At 45.1% G+C, this 23686-nt stretch overlaps 1 protein-coding gene across 11 annotated transcripts in view; it reads left to right on the forward strand.

The window, feature by feature from the left end:
* Positions 1 to 23686, forward strand: part of LMBR1 (limb development membrane protein 1) — a 118807-nt gene that overhangs the window by 24514 nt on the left and 70607 nt on the right. For 10 of the 11 annotated variants that reach the window (XM_023744521.1, XM_023744523.1, XM_023744524.1 and 7 more), the window contains one exon: positions 15730 to 15833. In XM_023744521.1, coding sequence (XP_023600289.1) covers positions 15730 to 15833 — 104 coding nt within the window. Of the gene's footprint in view, positions 1 to 11028; positions 11244 to 15729; positions 15834 to 23686 lie in introns of all 11 variants that reach the window. The other variant, XM_023744529.1, reaches the window with a different exon arrangement.

A 23686-nucleotide genomic window follows, 5' to 3' on the forward strand; every position in this document is an offset into this window, starting at 1 on the left:
GGAGAGCTAGTTTCTCCCCGATCCTGCAAGCCAGGCCGAGGGACCCCACTGGTGTACAAATTCGTGCACTGGTCCTCTAGTTTTATATAATGTGAGTTTAAAATTAAAATAAAGCCCAAACGACACATCCTGGAAGGGAGGAGAATGGTGGTATTAAAATTGCAGCTTTAAAGTCAGGAAATAATTCTTTAGTTATTGAGCCATTTTCCCCTGAGGGGTTCAGTTTTTGCTAAGCTATCCATTCTTACTTGTGACCAGGGAGAAACAGACTTTTATAATGTGACTAGAGGCCCGGTGCACAAAAATTTGTGCACTGGCGGGGAGGGTGTCCCTCAGCCCCACTTGTGCCCTCTCACAGTCTGGGACCCCTCGGGAGATAACGACGTGCTGGCTTAGGCCCGCTCCCGGGTGGCAAGGGCAGGCCCAATCCCTAGGTGCAGCCCCTGGTCGGGCACAGAGCAGGGCCAATTGGGGGGTTGGGGCGCCGCCCCCTGTCACACTCAAGGCAGGGTCGATGGGGAGGTTGCCGCGCCACCCCCTGTCATGCACAGAACATGGGCCGATCAGGGGGTTGGGGCTCTGTACCCTGTCACACACAGAGCAGGGCTGATCAGGGGGTTGGGGAGCTCCCCCCTGTCACGCATAGAGTAGGGCCGATAGGGGAGTTGGGGCACCGCCCCCTGTCACACACAGAGCAGGGCCCATCAGGGGTTTGGGGCGCTGCCCCCTGTCACCCACAGAGCAGGGCCAATCAGGGGGTTGGGGCACTCCCCCCTGTCACACTCAGGGCAGGGCCGATGGGGAGGTTGTGGCTCCACCCCGTCACACACAGAGCAGGGCCCATGGGGGGGTTGGGGCACCATACCCTGTCACACACAGAGCAGGGCTGATCAGGGGGTTGGGGAGCTCCCCCCTATCAGGCACAGAGCAGGGCCGATCAAGGGGTTGGGCGCCTTCCCCTGTCACGAACAGAGCAGGGCGGATAGGGAGGTTGTGGCCCCGCCCCCTGTCACACACAGAGCCGCAGGGCGATCAGGGGGTTTGGGCTCTGCCCCCTGTCACGCTGCTCCAGGGGCCAGGAAGCCTCGCGGCTCCGCTCATCCCAGTGCTGGGAGGCCTCGCTGCTCCGCTGATCCCGGTGCTGAGAGGCCTCGCTGCTCCGCTGATCCCGGTGCTGGAGGCTCCGCTGATCCCAGTGCTCGGAGGCTCTGCTGATCCTGGTGCCAGGAGGCCTCGCGGCTCCGCTGATCCCGGTGCTGGGAGGCATATTACCCTTTTACTATATAGGATAGAGGCCTGGTGCACGGGTGGGGGCCGGCTGGTTTGTCCTGAAGGGTGTCCTGGATCAGGGTGGGGGTCCCGCTTGGGTGCCTGGCCAGCCTGGGTGAGGGGATGTTGGCTGTTTGCAGCTGGTCACACACCCTTCAGGTTGGGGGTCCCCACTGGGGTGCCTGGCCAGCCTGGATGAGGGGATGATGGCTGTTTGCAGCTGGTCACACCCCTTTCAGGGTGGGGGTCCCCACTGGGGTGCCTGGCCAGTCTGGGTGAGGGGCTGAGGGCCGTTTTCAGGCTGGTGGGCAACTGAAGCTCCCAACCTGTCCTTTTTTTCTTTTTTCTTTTATTCTGGGATTTATTTACCTCTATGGCTGTCACTGGAACTGAGAGCCGGCTTTCTCTCTGAGGCTCAGCTCCAGCTCTGAGACCTCGGCTGCTGAAAGCAGGTATCTGGTTTGTTTGGGTTCTATAATCGAACCACTGTTTCAACTCCAGCTCTGAGGCCCGGCTGGCTGAAAGCAGGTTTCTGGGGTTTTGTTTAGCTTCTATATTTGTAACAATGTTTCTTAAACTGCAAGCTCAGAGCCCAGCAGCGGCAGGCGGGGAACATTGGCTTCCTCCGTCACTGAAGCAAGCAAGCCTCCTGTTCGCTTCAAGCTGCCTGGCTGCCGGCCGCCATCTTGGTTGGCAGTTAATTTGCATATCACCCTGATTAGCCAATGGGAAGGGTAGCGAAGTTGCGGCTAATTACCATGTTTCTCTTTTATTAGATAGGATTGCCCAGTTTGAGGTTTGCTCTGTTAAAAGATAACCACAGTGACTCTGACTAGTCTCTGTGAGGTACGTGTTTTGATTTGTCAACAGGAATAGACAATAGCTGTTTTGGGCATCCTGAAGGACAGTATAAAAACCACTTTTGTTTTATCCATTTTCACATTCCACAGAAGATTTTAAAAAATCCATACTTTTATTTATTTATTTATTTAAATATATTTTTATTGATTTCAGAGAGGAAGGGAGAGGGGGAGAGAGAGATAGAAACATCAATAACGAGAGAGAATCATTGATCAGTTGCCTCCTGCATGGCCCCACTGGGGATTGAACTCATAACCTGGGCATGTGCACTTGATCGCAATCAAACCTGGGACCCTTCAGTCCACAGGCTGACACTCTATCCACTGAGCCAAACTGACTAGGGCAAAAAAATCTATACTTTTAGATACTATTTATCTTATGTATAAATATTAAAAGTCAGCCATTAATAAATTTAATGTACCTTTGTTAGTTAAATGTTACCAATAATTTCTATTTACTAATTAAATTTTGGTAGATCCGAACAGTGGAGTGCTTTCTTGGCTGGGATAGATGATGGTGTAGATGAGTATTTATTGATACAGAAAGATGTTGAAAAAGTGTTTTTCTCTGGGTGGTAGGATAATATGATATAAAGTTTTAATTTGGTATTTACATTGAGTAATGTTTCTACAGTGGGCATGTGTTGCTTCTTTGCTATAAGAAAAAAGTTATATATATATATAAAACCCTAATATGCAAATAGACCGAACGGAGGAACAACCAAACAACTGGTCGCTATAACATGCGCTGACCACCAGGGGGCGCGCGCTGAACATGGCGGGCATTGGCAGCAGGAGGCAGAGCAAGGAATGTGGTGGGCTTCGGCCACGGCGGGATGGTGGAGTAGGTGAGCTGGTTGCTGTCATCGGGATGAGCCTCTGGTGGTTACTGAAAATTCTTTGCTCCTGTGTGCCGCAGTCCCGCCCAGTGCTCGCACCTGCTGCTGGCGCCGGCCCCGCTTGCACCTGCTGCTGGCACTGGAGCCGCCGCTCGTACCCATTGATGGCGCATGGCGCCAGCCCCGAACGCTCAGCACCGTCAGTGGGTACGAGTGGCTGCTGCCAGCCCCGATTGCCCCTCAGGGCTTCTCCACCTCCCTCTGCTCCTGAGGGGCAATCAGGGCAGCAGCTGCCACTCGCACCCACTACCGGCGCCGTCCCCACTCACACCCGCTGCTGGCGCCGGCCCCAATCACTCCATGCAGTCAGCAGGTGCAAGCGGGGCCAGCGCATTCAGTGCGTGGGAGCGGCAGCAGTGGGAGCGGGGCTGCCAGCAGACAGAAGAATGGGGGCCAGGTGTGGGCACAGAGGATGGGCCGAGACCTGCCTCTGTGCCCACTGCAGCCTGCAGCCCACAGTTCCTTTCAAGGTGCATGAATTCGTGCACTGGGCCCCTAGTATTAATATAAAAAATTTCACAGATCATTGCTAAAATTGTTCCTTATTTGTTGTTTTCTACGCAAATAAATAGAAGCTATTCTAGTTTTGAAGTTCTCACAATACTGACTCTTCAAACATAAACTTGTCTTTTAAATCTATGCTTTCTTGGTAGAATTTTAAAAATTATCTTAGTCCCTTTTTGATAATCAATTCCACTGAAATATTGGTTTTAACTTAGTTTTGTCATTTTGGAAATTATTGACAATGGTTGAACTCGGATTCATTTTCTTGTTTAAATTTGTTGAGTTTTCCATGTGATGAAGGTGGGAGCTTATGTGCCTCACAGTGTTGTGTATATTGTCTTTTGAACTATTCTGTGACTCCAGCAGATGGAGCTAGAAGTTAACGCATCCTGTGGTGATCTGGCATTCTGTCAGGTGTGGTTTAGTTTGGCTTTAAACTAAGTATTTGGGGATTATTAAATAATCTTTGTTTAAATTCAGATACTTCTTTCAGGGATAGGCATTGGCTGTCTTTCAAAAAGGTTGTCATTGATACTGACTTAGACAAACTAAAGGATTCTGAATTTTTAAGATTCTACTACTGTATTGGAGCATGTAATTTTAACTTTGTGAAGTGGGGAAATTTGACTAATATTTCTTTTTATCTTATAAGTTGACATGTAATAAAATAAAGGCAGTGGTAGCATGTTATGTTTATTAGCCCTAATTTTTAATTTAGGAATGCTTTATCAAATTATAGGCTATTCTTAGGAACATTATGTGTGTATGTCTGATGTATGTTTGTAAGATGCTGGGAATTTACTAAGTTTTAGATAGTTGTTAAGAATATAATTACTACTTGGGAATGTATGATAGACCTATTATTTTTCTGTATATTAGATGTTCTCACAGTAACTTTAGCTTTCTATATTTTGCGAAATTGATAATTAAGTTAGCATAAGTTAAGTCTAAAACATTCACATTTATTTACTCTTGTTAATAAACTTAATTTGTTGCATTTAATTATTTGGACTTTGAAAAAAGCTTTTTATGTGGATGATTAAGTAGGATAAAACCATCAACTCTCAAATTCTTAATGTTAAGTGAATATTTCTTACAAAAATAAATGCAGTCATGCACAGCTTAACGGCTGGGATATGTTCTGAAAAATGTGTCATTAGGCATTTTTGTTGTTGTGTGAACATCATAGCGGGCCTCTGCACAAACCTAGACGGTACAGCCCACTGCACATGGCACAGCACAGTGCTCCTGGCTGTCAGCCTGTGCAGCCCATCACTGTGCAAACGATGCGATATTGGAGCAGGCCTGAGAGAAATGATGCCATCAGGAGACACGATCAGATAAACACGAGATGTATGAGGCTACCACAGGCTTAACACAGCTACTGTTTTACAGCAGACTTTTTATTTAAATGTCAAAAGAGTGCATCCTAAAATAACATTAAAAGTATAGAAAATACATGAAGTAGTACCGTAGTCGTTTATTATTACCAAGTACTATGCACTGTACGTGATTGTATTGCTGCACTGGGATACAACTGGCGGAGAGTAATATGACGCGTTGCGACGTTATGATGGCTACGAGATCAGTGGGTGGTAGGAGTTTCTCGCTCCGTAACCATGCATGGACTACTGTGTATGTATGATCACTGACCAGTGCGTTCAGATGTGGGCTGGACGGCACAGGGAGGGTCTAGATCAGTAATGGCGAACCTATGACACGCGTGTCAGAGGTGACATGCGAACTCATTTTTTTTGGTTGATTTTTCTTTGTTAAATGGCATTTAAATATATAAAATAAATATCAAAAATATAAATCTTTGTTTTACTGTGGTTGCAAATATCAAAAAAGTTCTATATGTGACACAGCACCAGAGTTAAGTTAGGGTTTTTCAAAATGCTGACACACCGAGCTCAAAAGGTTCGCCATCACTGGTCTAGATCAAGCATATCAAACTTGCAAGCTGGTGGGCCGAATGCCTAGGCTGCGAGTTTGACATCCTTGATCCAGATTATATCCCTTCCGAGAGCCAGCAGTCATGTTGAGTCTCTGGAGAAAGAACAGATGGAGGGGAAACAGCATTTAAATTCTATAGAATTAAAGTTATAGAATTATAACTTTAAAGTTATTTAAAGTTCCACAGGTAAAAGAAGGCACCTAATTTCCCGACAGGCTAAACCAGTTGGTGTTCAGACTGTACTCATCGATGGTCTTTCTCCCTGGTCCAGCGGACACTCTGCTTGTTAACATCCACAGGAGCAGATGTCTTTGTGTCGCTGTTCATAACTGCCTTGTTTTCCATGTGCTGGCTGCTCAGAGGAGGTGCTTTTACTGCTGTGTGAGCTTTTGCCCCAGGCCGAGTTTTATATCTTAACTTTTGACTTCCAGAGAAGAATTTGAATTTGTAGTTTTCATGGCATGAAAGCGGCATGTGTGATCAGAAAGATAAATTCTGGATGCCTGTATATTTATAGATCACTAACAATAAGAAACCTCCTTTTGTGCTATGCATGACAGTTGATTATTTCAAATTGCAAAAACTAAATGAAATCTCCCCACCCCCAATCATAGAGTAGCGTGGACTCTAAGCAGTCAAGAGTTTGCATTCTTGGTTGCACCTTGTTGGGAACAGTTGTTGGAGCTCCCTGCCATGTGCTAACATGCGACCTCACTCAGGCCGGATTCGAGCTGTGCATCGGGGTAACCGGTGAATTGAGTGGGCGGTGTGCCGGGGGCCCCCAGGCATGCCCAGCTCCAGTCAGCTCTGCTGCCCTCTGCCCTGGGACATAGGGATATGGAGAATTTTGAGTTTCACAACTGGGTTTAAATATATGTTTCATGGTTTTTAAGGGTCTTTATGTGCCTTAAAGAAAACAGAATATGTAGAAGAGCAGGAAGAAAAAAAATCATTGATAATTTTACTATGTTCACATTGTTAATAGTTTGGTGTCTTTCTTTGCATTTTATTTTCTATGCCAGTTTTTGTCATTGTTTTTATATTTGTTAATGTCATGTGCACAGGTTTTTATTGTATACGTTTTTTGGTGTAATTAATGATAACACTTCTTTAGGGGAAGGGTTGGGAGCTAATTTTAGATGTAACTGGCATCACTTTCTTGCCTTGATCTAAATGCTGGTAGGCATTAGAGTTTTTCAGTGTTTTGGCCACTCGCTGTGTTGAGACAGGGCGGGCTGAGACGCTGAAAGTGTTTAACTTGGTGGTGCGTCATTTCTCTGTGTTCTTCACGAGAGCCCAGTGAGTTAGGGTGCAGCGTGTTTTATACAGGAGGAGGCAGGGCCCAGGACGGCTGCAAACTAGCTGGTTAGACAGACAGACAGACAATGCCGTCAGGACGGGGAAGGTTGTTCTGTTGTAGGACATACAGTACACAGTACAGACCCACATTAAATGTTTTATGGACATGGGATGTGTTTTAAAAAGGTTTTGGTGTGTTACAGTGTGGGTGTACGTGTGCACACAAATATGAACAAATACAGAAATATAACCATAGGAAACTGTGGGAAAGAGAAACACCCAGACGAAAACTGACAGGAGAAGCTGACCAGGGCTCCCGTGACATAACGCTCCTGAAGGAAGGAGCGTTCAGAAACAGTTTTGAAAAATTAGCAGCAGAAAATTGTCAAGATAGGTGAAACCTATAAGCCCACTGGTCCAAGAAGCTCAGCCAGCCCTCTATGCCAGAAAGCCTGTGTGCAAGAAACTATGCCAGGCCATGAAATTGGCCAGCACCAGCGACAGAATCTGGAAGCAGAGAAAAGGACATATAAGTGCAGAGAAGTAAGGATAAGAATTGGCATTTTTCTTGTGGGAAAAAAAGCCAGTCCATCCTAAACCTGCCAACCTAAATCCAGTGAGAATGTTTTTCCAAGACAAAGGCAAAATAAAGGCAGTGTCAGAAATACAGAAGCTAGAGATTCATCACCAGCAAACTGTACTCCAAGAAGCAGTGCTGCCAGTAGCACAGAGGGAGGAGAGAGGAGTCGCTGCCCTGCACCAGCATGCCGTTTGTTGGTGAACATAGAAGTTTTCCTTTGTCATTTGTCTTATTAAAAGAAGATTGGCCCTGACCGGTATGGCTCAGTGGATAGAGCGTCGGCCTGCGGACTGAAGGGTCCCGGGTTCGATTCCAGTCAAGGGCATGTGCCTTGGTTGCGGGCACATCCCCAGTGGGGAGTGTGCAGGAGGCAGCTGATAGATGTTTCTAACTCCCTATCCCTCTCTCTTCCTCTCTGTATAAAATCAATAAAATATATTTTTTTTACTGTTGAAGTATGTTGAAGTAAAAAATAGTAACAGTGTATTGTGAGTTGTATAACATGTACAAGTACCACAGCAGTACAGAGGCGGGAAGAAGGAAATGGAAACACACTGGTATAGGTTCTGTGCTGCCCATGAAGTGACACTACGGGAGGCGCAGTGTGTGGAGTTAGAGGTGTGCACGATAACCCCCAGCCCCTGAAACAGCTCAGCAAGGAGGTACAGTCAGTAAGCAAATAAAGGAAACAAAGTGGAGTCATAGCAAAGAGCTAATACAAAGGAGCACAGAAAAGGAAGGAGAAGGGAAGACAGAACAGTGGATGAATAGAAAACAGAGCAAGCTGATAGCCTTGAACCTGACCACAGCAGTAGTCTGACCACCCCAGTTAGAAGGCAGAGATGGTCAGATTGAATAAATAAGGAAGACACAAGTAGATGCTGCTTACGAGAAACCACTTGAACTAGAAAGACAAATAGGTTAACAACAATAGGAGGAAAAGGTATACCATCCTAATGCTAGCAAAAAGAAAGCCAGAGTAGGTATATTATTAGCAGAAAAGAGTAAGGAATAAAGAGGATAATTTCATAATGGTGAAGGGGTTCATTCACCAAAGAACATGATAAACATTTATCTACCTAATATTAAATATGTGAAACAAAACTTATAGAAATGAAAGAGTTAACAGTCAACATCACACCTATATTCAGATATATCTATATCCCCTTTTCAATAATAGACAGAACAAGTAGAAAGGAAAACTTAAGGAAATAGAAGACTTGAATAACATTCTTAACCAGCTTGACCTAATTTACATTTATTAGCACTTTCTGCCCAACAGTAGTAGAACACATTCTTTTCAAGTACACTGGGAACATTTATTAAGACAGCCACACCCAATGGCATAAATAAGTCTCCATACTTTAGAAGGATTTAAGTCATACAAGATATGTTCTCTGACAATGCTGAGATCAAATGGAAATCAGTGACAGAACGTATCTGGAAAGTGCCTCAAGTCTTTGGTAACTAATTATCATACTTCCCAATAGGGCATAGGTCAAAGAAGAAGTAAAAAAGGAAATTTCAAAGTACTTTAATTGAATAAAAATGGAAAGAAATCATTTCAAAATGTTTACAGCACTGAAATGCATGTTTTAGAAAAGAAAAAGGCCCAAATTCCTACAGTTTCCACCTTAAGAAACTAGAAAAAGGAGAGCAAGTGAATCCCAAAGGAAGAAGATGGGATATTAAAAAAGATGAGAGGAGAAATCAGTGAAATAGAAAACAGAAAATGTAGAACATAGAAGATCAATATCATTGAAAAGCAAAAATAATAAAAGAGAAAACGCCAGTGATCAATATCAGGAACAAGAGAGGGTGACATCACTACACATCCTACAGCTATTACAAGGGTAATTAGTGCATATTATTAACATTATTATTCCAGTAAATCCAACAATTTAGAGAAATGAAAAAATTCCTTGAATGGAAGAATAACTGAATCCCTTTCAGACATTGTGGAAATGCTACAAACATTCTCATAAATAAAACTCTAGGACAAGAGGGCTTCACTGACAGCCCTACCAAATATTTAAGGAAGAAATAATACCAGTTCCACACAGACATTTTCAGGAAATTAAAATTAACCAAAGATCTTATATGCATATATGCATAACCCCTGGATATAGTCAATAGTGGTGAAGGCCTGGAGTGGGGGAAGAGGTCGGGCTAGAAGGGATCAATGGGGAAAATAAGGGTACATCTGTATTACTTTCAATAATAAAGATAAACTTAAAAAAAGAGAAAAAGAAAATGAGGGGACACTTCCTAACTCATTGAGGCCAGTATTACCCTGATGCCAAAACCAGACAGACATTACATGAAAACTATAGACCAATATCCCTTAGGAACATAGATTCCTAAATTCTAAACAAAATAATAGCAAGTCAAATATAACAATATTTAAAAAGGAGACTAGATCATAACTTCTGAAAAAAATCACTGAATGTAATTTATCATATTCACATACTAAAGAAGACATATGCTCATCACTGTTTATGTAGAAAAATCATCTGACAAAATTCAGTGTTCATTCCTGATAAAATCTCTCAGCCAACTGGGCATGAAAGGGGATTTCCTCATTCTAATAAAGAGCATCTAGGAAAACCTTACAGATAACATCATACTTAATAGTGAAAGACTGAATGCTTTTCCCCTGAGATCAGAGTGAGGATGTCCCTCTCACCACTACTACCCAACATCATTCTGGTGAGTTTTAAAAAGTAAAGAACATTCAGGCTAGAAAGGAAAAAGGAAAACTATTAACAGTTGATATGATTGTCTATATAGAAATTCTGATGGGATTTATTTTTAAAAAGCCATTAGAACCAATAATTGAATTTTGCAAGGTTGCAGGATACAATTTTAGTATACAAAACTCAATTGCATTTATGTATGCTAGCAATGAAAAATTGGAAGTTGACTTAAAAACCAATGCCAGTTAAGTACAATGGCATAAAAAATACGAAATAGCTTAGGGGTGTGTGGACTGCATGCTATAAACTGTGAACACCACTGAGAAATATTAAAGAGCATCACACTAAATGGAGAGATAAACTGTGTTCATGGGTTAGAGGAGAGTACACTTCCAGTGTCTGTCCTCCCAGATTGATCTGTGGATTCAACGCAATCCTACTCAAAATCTCAGCAGATCTTTTTTTGTAGAAATTGACAAGCTGATCTAAGATTCATAAGGGAATTCAAAGAACTTAGAATTGACAAAACAACTGGAGGTCTTAGTACTTGACTCAAAGACTCTTTTAAAGCCGCAGTAATTGAGACCATGTGGTATCAGCATAAAGATAGACAAATAGCTGAGCTCAGTCGAATATAGAGTCCAGGAAAGTATCCACACATATATTGTCAATTCACTTTCAACAAAGGTGCAAGCTGATTTGGTGGAAAAGGGGTATTTGCCACAAATGGTGTCAGAACAACTGGATAATCATGCACAAAAATGATGAACTTCAATCCATACCGGATCATCTACAAAATGCAGCTCAAGAGGATTATAGACCTGAATGTAAATCCTAAAGCTGGAGTCCATGTAGGGAACCTTAGGAGGAAGCCTGTGGCACTGGACCAGGCCATAGTTTTTTTGGGTGGAAATTACTGTATTTTTCCATGTATAAGATGCTATTTTTTTTCTGAAATCGTTAGACTGAAAATCAAGGGGCATCTTATACACGGAATTCAGCTGAGGTGGGAGCCACGAGGGTGCACAGCTGCCCATACCTTGTCAAACAGGCCTCGTCCAATCATGAGCCTTATTGTTAACTGACGTCAGCTGATGCTGTAATTGGAGGTGGAGAGTGCAACAGGGACCTGAGCGTTCTGAGCCCATAAAGATGTCAGAAATAAAAAGATAAATACCGGTAAGCGACCGTCTTACTCTGCAGAATTCAAACTGAATGTGATCAGCTGTGCAAAGAGCATGGCCATAGAGCTGCAGAGAGACAGTTTGGTCCTCCTCCCACTGAGTGTATGATCAGACCGTGGAGAAAACAGGAAGAACAGCTTCTTAAGATGCCCAAAAGGAAGAAGGCCTTAAGAGGAAAACCAGCAAAATGTTTAAAATATTGATTTCTTAATTTTGGGTTGGAAAAGTGGAGGGCATCTAATGCATGGGGGTGTCTTATACATGGAAAAATATGGTACCCGTTAAAGCAAAAAAGAGAATCGATAAACTGGACTTTATAAAGATGAAGAAATTTTGTTCTTTGAAAGATACTGTTAAGAGGATAGAAAGACAATGCACAGTCTGGCAGAATATGCCTGTGGCTCACTTCCCTGACCCAGGACTTGTGTTCAGAGCAGATAAAGAAATTGCCACACTCGTGACAGGTGAACAGACAACCCAGGGAACAGCGGGCAGCAGATTCGAAGAGATGTCACCAAAGACTATAAGCATGTGGCTAGCAAGTTTATGAAGAGATGCCCACAGCCTTACTTATTAGGGAGATGCCAGTCAATGCAATGAGCTGCCACTGTACCCTCACTGGAATGGGCAGAGAGTTTTGGCAAAATGCAAGTGAAATTTGAACTCTGCTGCTGGGAATGTAAAATTATATAACCACTTTGGAAAACTTTTCAGCAGTTTCTTAAAATGTTAAACATCCACCTGCTATACAATCCAGCCACTTTCTGCTCACATATTTACCCCAAAGAAATGAAAGCATATGTCCATATAGAGGCCTGGACAAAGAGTCTGCAGCGGCTTTCGTGGTAAGCGCCACACATTGGCAACGACCAGGGAGAGTTTGCAGGTGAATGGTGCAGTGTGAGAGCTGGATTCCACGGATTCGGATGGAGGGGCCAACGACTGATCCATGTCACAGTGTTGGAAAAGCTCCGGAAGCTGTGCGAGGCGACAGAAGCCAGACAAGACTATATTACACACACTGTGAATATAAAATTCTAAATGTGCTGTCTTTCTGAACTTAGTGCGGATGTGGTGGCTGCCGGGAGGAGGGCTGGGAGTGTCGGGCGCTGTGATGATAAAGTGGGTGGAGGAAACGGGTGTGTGCTCATTATCTTGATTACGGTGGTGCTGTCACTGGTGAGTCCTTAGGTCAGAACTGATGAAATTTTACACCTTCAGTATGCAGTTTATGTCAGTTATCACTTGGTGAATCGGTTAAAATGAATATTTTAAATTTTTATCTGTGTTGTGATTCCCTTCATTGTGCATTGACAATGGAGAATTATTCTCAATCTACTTCCTTAGTTGGCCTGTGAGCTTTTACTGAGGGTGTTTCCTGGTTAACATTGGTGCTACAGAATGTCATGCGTGTTCTGCCACGCAGGATGGGATCCTGGCCCTGGAGCCAGCGCGGGGTGGGGGGTGAGGGGGAGGGGGCGGCACGGTGCCGCCCCGCTGGGAGCCGGGCTCTGGGGAGCTGCGCTGTAGCGTGCAGGCACCTGTGAAGAAGATGAGGGTGTGGGAATGGGTGCTGATATTGCTAAAATGGGGCAGCACCTTAGGAAGAGTGGCTGCCGTTTCCCGCTGTGGGCAAAGGCGTGTTTCTGAGCTGGAAGGCCGTCTGTACACTAGAGGGCTTACCTTATCAGGAAGAGTTCGGTGTGGTGCCCAAAGCATCCAGAACATGTCTGAGATGCTAGGGACTTAACAAGAGATAGAATACACGAACTTTTATCTCTTCAGCACTAATGATTGAAAACCGCAGTTTCTCTGTTTTCCACCAGACCTAACCAAAGCAACATACAGCAGTCACAGTTCTCCACCAAAAGAATATAATGTGCTATGAATCGTCTAGATCAGTGGTCGGCAAACTGCGGCTCGCGAGCCACATGCAGCTCTTTGGCCCCTTGAGTGTGGCCACGAAGTTTCAATCGCACTGGAAGTAACTTACTTGGAAACCCTATGGAGGGAGGTCAAGTGCTGTTGAGCAAAGTAGAGGCCAAAGACCATGCACTGAAGTTTGTGAACTTGACCTGGAGGGCACAGCTCTGATTGAGGCCCATCAGCTCGTAGGCACATGTGTGTAGATGGTGCCCATCCCCAGCATCTCTTGGGGGAGGGGAGAGATTATTGTTGGACATGTGCAAACTGCTGGTGACAAAAAGCAAGAGCTGATACTCCTGGCAGGAAGGGAGTAGGGAAGTCATCCCGCCTGTTAGCACCTCTGGGGCTGGGGCTGTTACAGAAGCAGAAAGTCACGCAGTGCTTTTGTGTGTGCCAGGTGTGCTGCTTGTCCTACGTGCATTGTTTCACTTAGTTCTCACCACCACCTGTAGGCAGGGTCCTCGCCTCGCTTTCTAGAGAAGAGCCTGTGACTCAGCAGGTCTGGCACATGGACATGCTGATGAGGCTGGAACCCAGGTGTCTGACACTCCAGGTGGGGCATTGAGCCACTGTCCTGTGAGCCCTTCCAGTTATTAATGCAATAAAACAATTGACTGTGATGATAACCCCTTTGAATGAAGAAAAGGGTGAAGGTGTTGAAAGTCTGGAAAGTAGAAAAGTACTTTAGAACAATTTTTATTTTAAAAAGTTCAAATTAAAGTTTTCCACTGAAAGATGTTTCCCCCTAAAATCTGTGAAACATTTTAGTTCCTGCTAAGCTAAGTAAGTTGTCAATTTCATTAAATTTGCCTACATTTTTGAATAAGAAACTGTAAGTTGAATTTTTAAATTCTGCCCCCTTCCCTACTGAAGGTCAGTCTCTCTATCTAGATCAGCGGTCGCCAGCCTTTCGGACCTCGCGGACCACCTGCTGGCGACAGCTGCTCTAGAAGCTCCACAGGACGCACTGGCTCTTTCTGTTTGTATCCCATGCTGTTCCCATGGGGCTGGGCGGTGAGGGCTCACGGATGTTAATTTGTAACCACCACCTTGGTCCCCTGAGAGCTCACGTGCAGTGTCTGGTGCCTGGATTGAGAGCTGCAACCGCATAGGTTTGTGTTCTGCTCTCTAGTGGCTGTGTCCCCAGATCCCGGCCTCCGCGCCTTGGAAATCCAGGCGGGAAGAAAGCAGGTGCCCGCTTCAAACGCACGGAATTCTAATCGTAGCATAATTTTTATCTTTGACTCTGGATTTTGTAAATTTTATAAAGATTATAGCCATAATTTTGAAAATCAGTTTTAAATTTCAGTGTTTTACCTTTTTAAAAATTTTATTTTATTACCAGAGACCCGATGCAGGAAATTCAATTCATACAAGGGGCTTGGCCCTTGTAGCCGCAGCGGCTGCCTCAGCCCTTGTAGCCCAGGCTTGGTCCAGAAGGTCGTCCAGAAGGACGTCCAGGCTAATTAGCATGTTACGCTTTTATTATTATAGATTTATTTCAGAGGGGACGAGAGAGGGAGACGGGGGTGGGGGGGAGAGAAAGAGAGAGAGAAACATCAATGATGAGAGAGAATCATTGATCAGCTGCCTCCTGAATGCCTCCTACTAGGGATCGAGCCTGCAACCTGGGCATGTGTGCTTGACCAGAATTGAACCCAGGACCCTTCAGTCTGCAGGCCGATGCTCTATCCACTGAACCACACCAGCTGGGGCTCAGTTTTTTACTTTTAAAAAGTAGGAGGTGTTGGGCCAAGTTCTGTCCCAAGGACACATCTAAAGTTCTTTTTTTCCAAATTTGTTCTTAGTTGCTTTTTACAGTGGTTTTCTAAAAGAGTGTGGTATATGTGAGAAAGGGAAAAGGGTATATAAGCTTCCCTTCTCTTTCCCACTTGTAATTGCTTACTAAAACGTCTGTGGTGTGGTGTTTTTTAAAAATCCCAGGAGCTGGCGCTGCCACAGGCTGGCTGTGCACCTCGGCCGGTATGGTGACCTGCCTCCACCGCTGTCGTGTTGGGCGGCTGCTGGGACGAGTAAATGAGTCCGCATCATATCTGTAAATCACTTAGAATAGTGCTTGGCACATAAAGGCTCAATAAATGCTAATTATTACTTTTAGGGTTTTTATGAGGCTTAAATTAAATGAGATTATGCATGTAAAATGTTTAGTAGAGTATCTGGAATTTATTAAGTGCTCAATAAATGCTAGTGGCTCTAATGTAAATATTCAGGTGCCAATATGTCTAAAGAAGCTATGTCTGTGGGTCTCTGCACATGTCATATCTGTAGTGACTTTATTTCAGGGTGTGAGGAAAAATTCATTCCTATCTTGGCTTTACCAGTAGGTACATGTTACAAAGTTGCACACAATTTAAATAGGTAATTACTTTCTGATTTCTAAGGTTAGGTCATTTGTTAGGCCACTCTCTTCAAGTTTATGTTTATTTTACTGTTAGAAAGCACAGCGCTCTAATGCCACAGTTCAGCGTGGTCATTTCTCCGCCGAGCGTGTCGTGTCCGTACCTGACCTGGCTGTCTTCTGTGTTGCCCTCTAGGTCTGTGGAACCTCGCTTCTCTCTTCTCCAACCTTTGTTTGTTTGTCTTGATGCCCTTTGCCTTCTTCTTCCTGGAATCAGAAGGTTTTGCTGGCCTGAAAAAGGTGAGTGGCCCGTGTTTTGGAATTAAATTAGTTACATGGAGAAGTAAATACCATTCATGTTGAACTATAAAAAGTTGGCTTAAACAGCCATTTGACGGGAATGTAATAAGTTTAATTAATAACAACACCTTGTTACTATTACTATTAAGAGTATCTTAGTAACATTGCTTATGAACTGACTGTGAGTCCACAGGGACCAGGGCGTCTTTGACCTTTGAGTGCTCCTGGGGGTGTGCTGCCTGGCGGAGTGTGCCATGTGGAATGGGACACCCAGCGCAGTAGCTGTTACTCTCTCTTAGGCTCTCTCCTCTCCTTTGCTTTAAAGCATGGAACAAAATTCTAGAAGCTTAGAATGTATCTTGATGTAAGTTATTTCATGTCCAGTGTTTTCAGGATTGTAGCCTGTTAGAGCATTAGACATGCTCCATTAGACAATCAGATTCCCAAGGTGCTGCAAGCTACTCCTGTGAGTGGGTAGGAGGTAGAAGTGGACCAATGGGAGACTTCGCAAGAGCATCTCAATTAGTCAGACTTTCTAAGTGGTAAGGACTTCATCCATCCTTGAATATGGCATTTTAAAATGAAAGGAATATTTTTTACTTATAGTCTGTGGAGCTCTTTGCTATAATTTTTGGAATATAATGCAAAGATTTAAGTAGCTAGTACTTTTTGGGTGACTTTTAAACTTGACAAAATGAGCTTGTGTTACAGTTTATTTATAGCACAGTATGCCTTTTCATTTTTAGTCTATTCATGCAACGTATGGGGGAAAGTGTGCTGTGTACCTTGTTGAACAGTACTGCAATGTCATGTACATAAAGTTGGCTTGGGAGATTGTTTCACGTCACCTTTTGTGGGTTCTTAGGAATGAGATTGTTTAGCCAGTGTTTGACGACTCTGTTGTACACCTGAAGTTCAGCACGTTTTGGGCCTGCTCACCAGAGGGTGAGGGGAAAGTGTGTCGGTGGGCCCGCCTCTCTGGTTTCCAGACCTGGTTCATAGGTCAACGCTTAGTCGCTGAGCCACACTGGCCGGACATCACTGGCTTTTATTTATTGGAGTTGTTTTTTATTGTGATGCGTTTAAATGACCTAAGTCATCTATATAATGTGAAAAATTACATAGTTTAAAAAGCTCTTTGTTGTAATTTCTTGAAGAAATTATAGGAAGTGTTGCTGAAAGGGATTTCCTTCAAACCCTCCTTTTATAAGGAGACATCTGAGGCCCAGCGATATTAAATGTTATTAAATTGTCCACGAAGCTCATATGTGCAGGTGCAGAACTAGTACTAAACCCAGGGGTTGCTGCTGAGCTTCTGAAGTGTTTGTGTTGTTTGCAGCCAGCACTGCAGGGAGCACAGTGAGGGCCATCATGTGGGAGCTGGCCAGGGACAGTGGGTTGGGGAAGGAGAGGCCGGATGGATGGTGGAGGTTGGTAGAGGGTCGCCTCGGGGCAGGTGCTGTGGGTGCAAGGACTGGAGCAGAGCGTAGTCTAGAACGGCTTGTAAACTACAGCATTCAGGAGGGCCGGAAGAATGAGCATCGAGAAGAAATGAGGTACTTGAGAAACCAATTCCGTAGAATTTGGGAGCCTTTGATGAATATTCATTCATCTGACAGTTTTACTAAGCATGTACTAGGTAGTAATTATCCTGCTATTATAGGAGCTTGCCAGGGACAGAAATGGAAAGACAGGCTCCTGACTGGAAGGGTGTCGAGGGAAGTCAGGCAGGTGAGTAGCCTGCGGAGTGGTGGACTGTAGACTGCAGCCGCTGCGGAAGTGCAGAGGAGCGCAGGTCTTGGTTCCGCGAGCCCTGAGAGCCCCGGGAGGTACAGAGGCCGCCTGCTCTGGAGCTGGGACCCACCCGCAAAGCAGGAGGAGTAGGCGGGTGATGGCCTAGTGCAGTGGTTCTCAACCTTCCTAATGCCGTGACCCTTTAATACAGTTCCTCATGTTGTGGTGACCCCCAACCAAAATTTATTTTCGTTGCTACTTCATAACTGTAATTTTGCTACTGTTATGAATCGTAATGTAAATATCTGATATGCAGGATGTATTGTCATTGTTAAAAATTGAACATGCCCTAGCCAGTTTGGCTCATGGGTAGAGCGTCGACCTGGGGACTGAAGGGTCCCAGGTTCGATTCTGGTCAAGGGCATGTACCCTGGTTTCGGGCACATCCCCAGTGTGGAGTGTGCAGGAGGCAGCTGATTGATGCTTCTCTCTCATCGATGTTTCTAACTCTCTATCCCTCTCCCTTCCTCTCTGTAAAAAATCAATAAAATATATATTTAAAAAAATTGAACATAATTAAAGCATAGTGATTAATCACAAAAACAATATGTAATTATATATGTGTTTTCCGATGGTCTTAGACGACCCCTGTGAAAGGGTCGTTTGACCACCAAAGGGGTCGCGACCCACAGGTTGAGAACCGCTGGCCTAGTGCATCCCAGGCATGAGCAGTACGTGGGCTTCTCTGAGAAGGGGAATGCCTGGTGCGGAGACTGGTTGAGCAGCCCGAGTCCTCCGCCGGGTTGTTGGGATTTTATGGGCAGGTGGCAGGGAGTGGGCACAGGACTTCTGTAAAGGATTTTTGCATCTACTGTTTTATCTAAGTCACTAAAGGAAGGTGAGACGCCGTGTGGTGGTGGCACCGGCATATGAAGATGTCTCACCGCCTGGCCCATCACATAGCGCCGGGGCACATGTCCCTATAGTCGCTGTCGGTGTTTGCCTTACACATGCAGAACTCTCTTTTCTGTCTCTGCCGCGTGTGAATCTGCCCACTGCAGACAACAACCTGGAAAGCTCAGTGTTAAATATAGTTTCACATTTGGTCTCATAGGTGTACCTACTTTTATGCTTTTTATAAAAGTCTAGTTATTAGTTAAATAATTTTTAAAAACTGCAAATAATTGCCTCCCAGTTATTTCCCCCTTCTTGTGAACTAACCAACTAGAAAGGGACTTGGCTTGATTTATTGGAGCTGAATTAGCAACTATCTCTAGAATTAAAAAAAAACTGGACACAAAAACCGTGACATGTCACTATTCTCTTGGGTAAAGGAAAACCCCTGAGCTCCCGAAGTGTTGTGTTGTTTGCATGTAGCGCGGAGGAGGGGTCCGGGAAGGCGAGGAAGCACCTCACCCCTCCATTGTGCAGCTTTCTTTTTTAAACTTTATCTTTATTGTTGAAAGTATTACAGATGTTCCCCCTTTTCCCCCCACTGACCCCCTCCGTCTCCGCCCCCCAGGCCTTCCCCACACTGTTGTCTGTGTCCATGGGTTTTGCATATATGCATAATAGTTCTTTGGTTGATCTCTTCCCAGCCCCCCGCCACCCCCGTACAGCATTCTTTCCTCTAAGTTATGTGCTCCCAGTTTCTCTCTACATGAAGGAAAGAACATTCACTCCGTTACTGTCATCAAATCCCTCTGGCTCACCAGCTCCTCTGTGGGATCACAAAGGGCACTGACGTGGTGAATGAAGGATTGTGGGGTCCCGTTGACACGGCTGCCCAACTAATTCCCAAACAGCCAAGAATTTTAAAAGACGGCGAGGAGGCAGCACTCAAGATATTGCTGTTGATCTGACTAGATAGTGGTGGAATGAAGGAGGCTGTAGAAACCAAATCAAAGAGCGGGTCCTTAGTGCCTCTGAGGGAGGAGGGTGACAGTGAAGGTGAGGGAGGAGTGGCCTGGAGGCTGCGGGGAGGCTGAGTGCTGGGGAAGGCCGGAGTGCAGAGGTGAGACGCCCAAGCTGAGGGTTCCTCTGAGGTGAGTGGCCTTGTGTATGGGGGCCCAATGGGAGGAGGCCACATGTAAAGCAAAGCCCGCAGTCCAGGGCCAGCCCCTGGACGTCAGCTGTCCTTGCCATCTTCCCAGAGCTGCCTGCGTTGACTAGTACCTGTCCTAGAAAATGCAGTGGTGTCGGGGGTCATCCGAGGCCACTGAGCAGAGGCGGCTCCTCATTGTTCCCACAGCTCAGAGATTTAAGGTCCCATTTTGATTCCCATTTTAGAATGACCTAGACTGAAGCAGAGTCACCCCACTGCCAGACTAGGCTGCCAGGCTGTCCTAGGGATGTTTGGGAAGCTTTCCAGGGAAGGTGATCATGACATGTTATTTAAAAATATTCATACTCTTTCGGTTTTAAATCAATTACAGGGAAGTTGCAAGGGTTATTAGCATTGTCCAGTTGAGTGTGAATGTGCACAGCACACGGGAGCTTCAGGCTGTGCCTTTCTGTGAAGGAAGGCAGCAGTATGGCCCCAGGCCCGCCTCCCGGTAAGCTGCGATGTTCTGGGCCCAGAGCTGTAGGGGTACCGGTCACTGGCTGCAGCCTCAGCGTTCTGGGCCCAGCGCTGCAGGGGTACCGGTCACTGACTGCAGCCTCCTCGAGTCGCTGACATGCTCCCTCGGCTGGCAAGTACATGTATTTCTGTTGATGCCTTTGAAGCTCTTTGCTCGCTGGTGACGTTGGACACATCAGTTCCCAGCGACATTGAAGAGAGCTTAGAAAACACCTCTAATTGGTAGCCCAGCACAATAACCTGAGTAATGACAAACTTGTAATATGGTTGAGTTCAAGTCGCTTTATATTCCTCGGCCACCCTCCTGGTGCGTTTTACTGTGTCTCAGTCTGTGGCGTCCCTGACGGCCTGTGGCCCCTCCTCCATCGATTCCCCTGGGCATCGATTTTAAAGCAGCCCCTTGCATATTGTGCCGAGATGCGGAAATTGGCCACTCGCCACGGGCGGATGCAGAGCTTGAATTGAAAATCAAATTAAGCAGAATTCTCTACATAGTTTTTAATTAAACCACCATGTTAATTCAGACAGGACATTTCAGGCCTGGGGGGCTGACCGTGTCCCTAAAAGCCTTTCTCCTCCTTCCCCTGCGGGTTTCTGTGCTGTGCGCCATCTCTTAGCTGTCCCCACTCCATGTCAGCACGGTCGGCGCATGGAAATGGCTCTGATGAAGCGGCTGTTTCAGTGCCTTTTCTCTTGGAGCTCTAACTTATTGTTATAGTGAAATGTTTATCACGCTTAGAGGATTTCCCTGTCATCTACACATATTCTGTGTTCATGTGTGTTTGAACCTGACCCCATGCAGACATCTTAATGTTTCTGATGAAAAGGTCGCCTCTGTTGGTTTTTGTTTGTTTTGTGGGAGACTCTTTCTCTGCAGTTTTTATCTCAATCACTCAGAGGTACACTGAGGGTCTTGGGGCCGGCAGTGCGTTTTCCTGTCGCCTTGCAGGTAGCTGTGCGGGTTTCTCTGCCCGCCTCGCCTCGCCTCGCCTCGGGGAGGCCTCTGGACCGTCTGGGCCATGTCCTACGGTGTTTTCCCTTCGTATAAGGACCCTGACGGATTTGGGTGGGAGTTAGGAATGTGTTCCTTTCATATTGTATTTTAACATCTTACTTTGGATTAAAATGTTAGGAGGAAAAAATTCAACAACTTAATGAAAGTAAAAAAAAAACCTCATCAGTGATGGAATAATTCAAAACCAAAGATGTTTCTGGGAGTAACTGTACAGTGTGCCTCACCTTACTGCCCACCTTTTATTTGAAGTCATAGCATAAAATTTAACATGAGTGACAGCAACATCCTGACCAATTACCAGGCCTGGCAGACATCCCCCAGTGTCCAGAGCAGAGCGCGCGGTCTGCGGGATTAAGAGGTTAACTCCTGTAACTTCAAACAGAGTGCTTGATAATAAAAGCAAAAAGTACAGAATTTGGGGTAACTTCCTTCCTAATTAATTAGACTGACCAGGTGGAGCGAGGGGCTGGGTGCTGGTGCGGGAAGTCTATAAAGCGAGCGCCATGACAGCCGCGCACGAGGCCGAGCGCTTTAATATGTCTCTATCCTGTGTCACAGTTTGAGATTGTCCTGGTTTATGTCCCTTTTGGCAAACTTACATAAAAGTGACCCTGTACTGTATTTTATGGCCAGACGGCTTTCCCGCGGCTAATTTGTATCAGGCCTCTGTCTTCAAGGGCCGCAGACGCGAGTAGGAAGTCCAGTGCGGTCCGGGGAGCTTTCATTGCGTTCTTTCATTATTTTTGCTCGTTTTTTGCCACTGATCATCCATAAATTGTTGGAAATGAGTGATTAAGGAAGTGCTGCTTAGTGTTAGTGGCACAGCGCATATTTGGCTGGGCTTCGGGTGGGAGGAAGTCCCGTCCGTATAGAAAGGAAAACGCCTGCTGGGAGCCTTGCACGGAAACTCACCCAGGGTCGCGTTTTGATCTTGGTGTTTATTACGGAAAATGGAGTCATATCTCACTCACTGTTGTTATGTGTTAATTTGATTTCCCCAACACCTTTGAGAAAAAAATCATTCAGTAATTTATTAATAGAATTCCTCTGCCCTCCCCCTGTGGGAGGACTGGTATTTTTCCAGAGCACCAACGTGGACGAGAATGATAATGTAGAGGTGCCCGGTTCTGGCCATGTTATATGCTGGGTCCCTTTGCACCCTTACTCAGCTGTAAAAGGTGCGGCTATAGTGATACACTGAGCGATTCCCACCTGGAAGCATGGCATGTAGCATCTCCGAGGATAGAAAAGTATTATTTTGAGGGAAAGAGTACACTTGTTTCATTTAAAAATTATTTGAGTTTATAAAGATTTTAAACTAACCATCCTTCAGTTCCTGGAAGGACATAATTTTGTTACTGTGTCAGTGCAGTTGCCTATTGGACGGAGGGTGGCAGCCTCATGGCATCACTGCTGGTTGCCTGGCAGAGGAGTTTCCACCACCCACTCACTCCCCTGCACTTGGCGATGGTCGCATCCTTGGAACTGGAGTTCCACAGGCTTCCAACCTCTCTGCTGCCAGAGCAGGAGCTTCCCACCTCAGCCCCACGCCTCTCCACTGCCTGACAGTGCCGTGCAGGGGCCTGCACCCTGGCGTTCTCCTTGCTGAAGGGACCTCAGGCGCGTTTTCTCCCGTCTGCACCTGTGGAATGGGCTGGCTGTTCTCACTGAGGGGCACGGTCACCTCACCTGCTTTGCTTGCAAAGTACCGTGGCCCAAAGCGGCGTGATTGTTAGGGGCCAGCCAGGCGTGTCAGCGGCGAGAGTTGATACAGAAGCACCAGGAAGATTTGTGTGGGATCACTTTCGGTGCTGGCAAAGCAGTGTGAGAACTTAGGTGTCACAGACAGAGCCCACTCCATTCATTTACCTTTTGTCTTCTACTAGTACAGGCAGTAAACAAAGGTATTATGTTTAATAGGTATCTAAACTCCAAACTTTATTTTATATGATGATTAAATTACTAACAAAGGTTTCATAATCCAGGGCTCTCTGTTAAATGAGGAGAAGTTTGGGGAGGGAGGAAATAAAAATCACCAGGTTAGATATTAAAGTAATTGTACTTTTAACTAAACTGGCCCTAATACTTCCAGTATTCATGAAACAATTGAATGAAATAGTCATTGTTAATTACAGTCTCTTTTCTAAAACTTTTTTTGGGGGAATTGAAAACTATCCACACTTGGTTAGAAAGAACTTTATTTGAAAGTAAAGTTAAATGTCAGATTTAATGCTGACTAGAGAGCTTTTTACATAATTATGATCCACCCCACAGACCTGTTGGACCAGGGCTCACCCTAGAGGCTGGTGTTTGGATTGTTAAAATCTTATATTTATTTGGCATTTAGACTCATATTTATTTGTCAGTAAATTGATTTATTCAGCATGTCACAGTGATAATCTTCTGATCTCTATGAAGTATTGGCCAAGTATAGCTTCAACTTGGGCTGTCACTTTATACAGCCCGTATTTGGCCCATTTCTACCAGCGTCCCCAATGGCTCTTTCTCTCCTCTGTTAGTTTA

This window comes from Myotis lucifugus, unplaced genomic scaffold (assembly GCF_000147115.1).
Source record: "Myotis lucifugus unplaced genomic scaffold, Myoluc2.0 scaffold_471, whole genome shotgun sequence".
NCBI lineage: Eukaryota > Metazoa > Chordata > Mammalia > Chiroptera > Vespertilionidae > Myotis > Myotis lucifugus.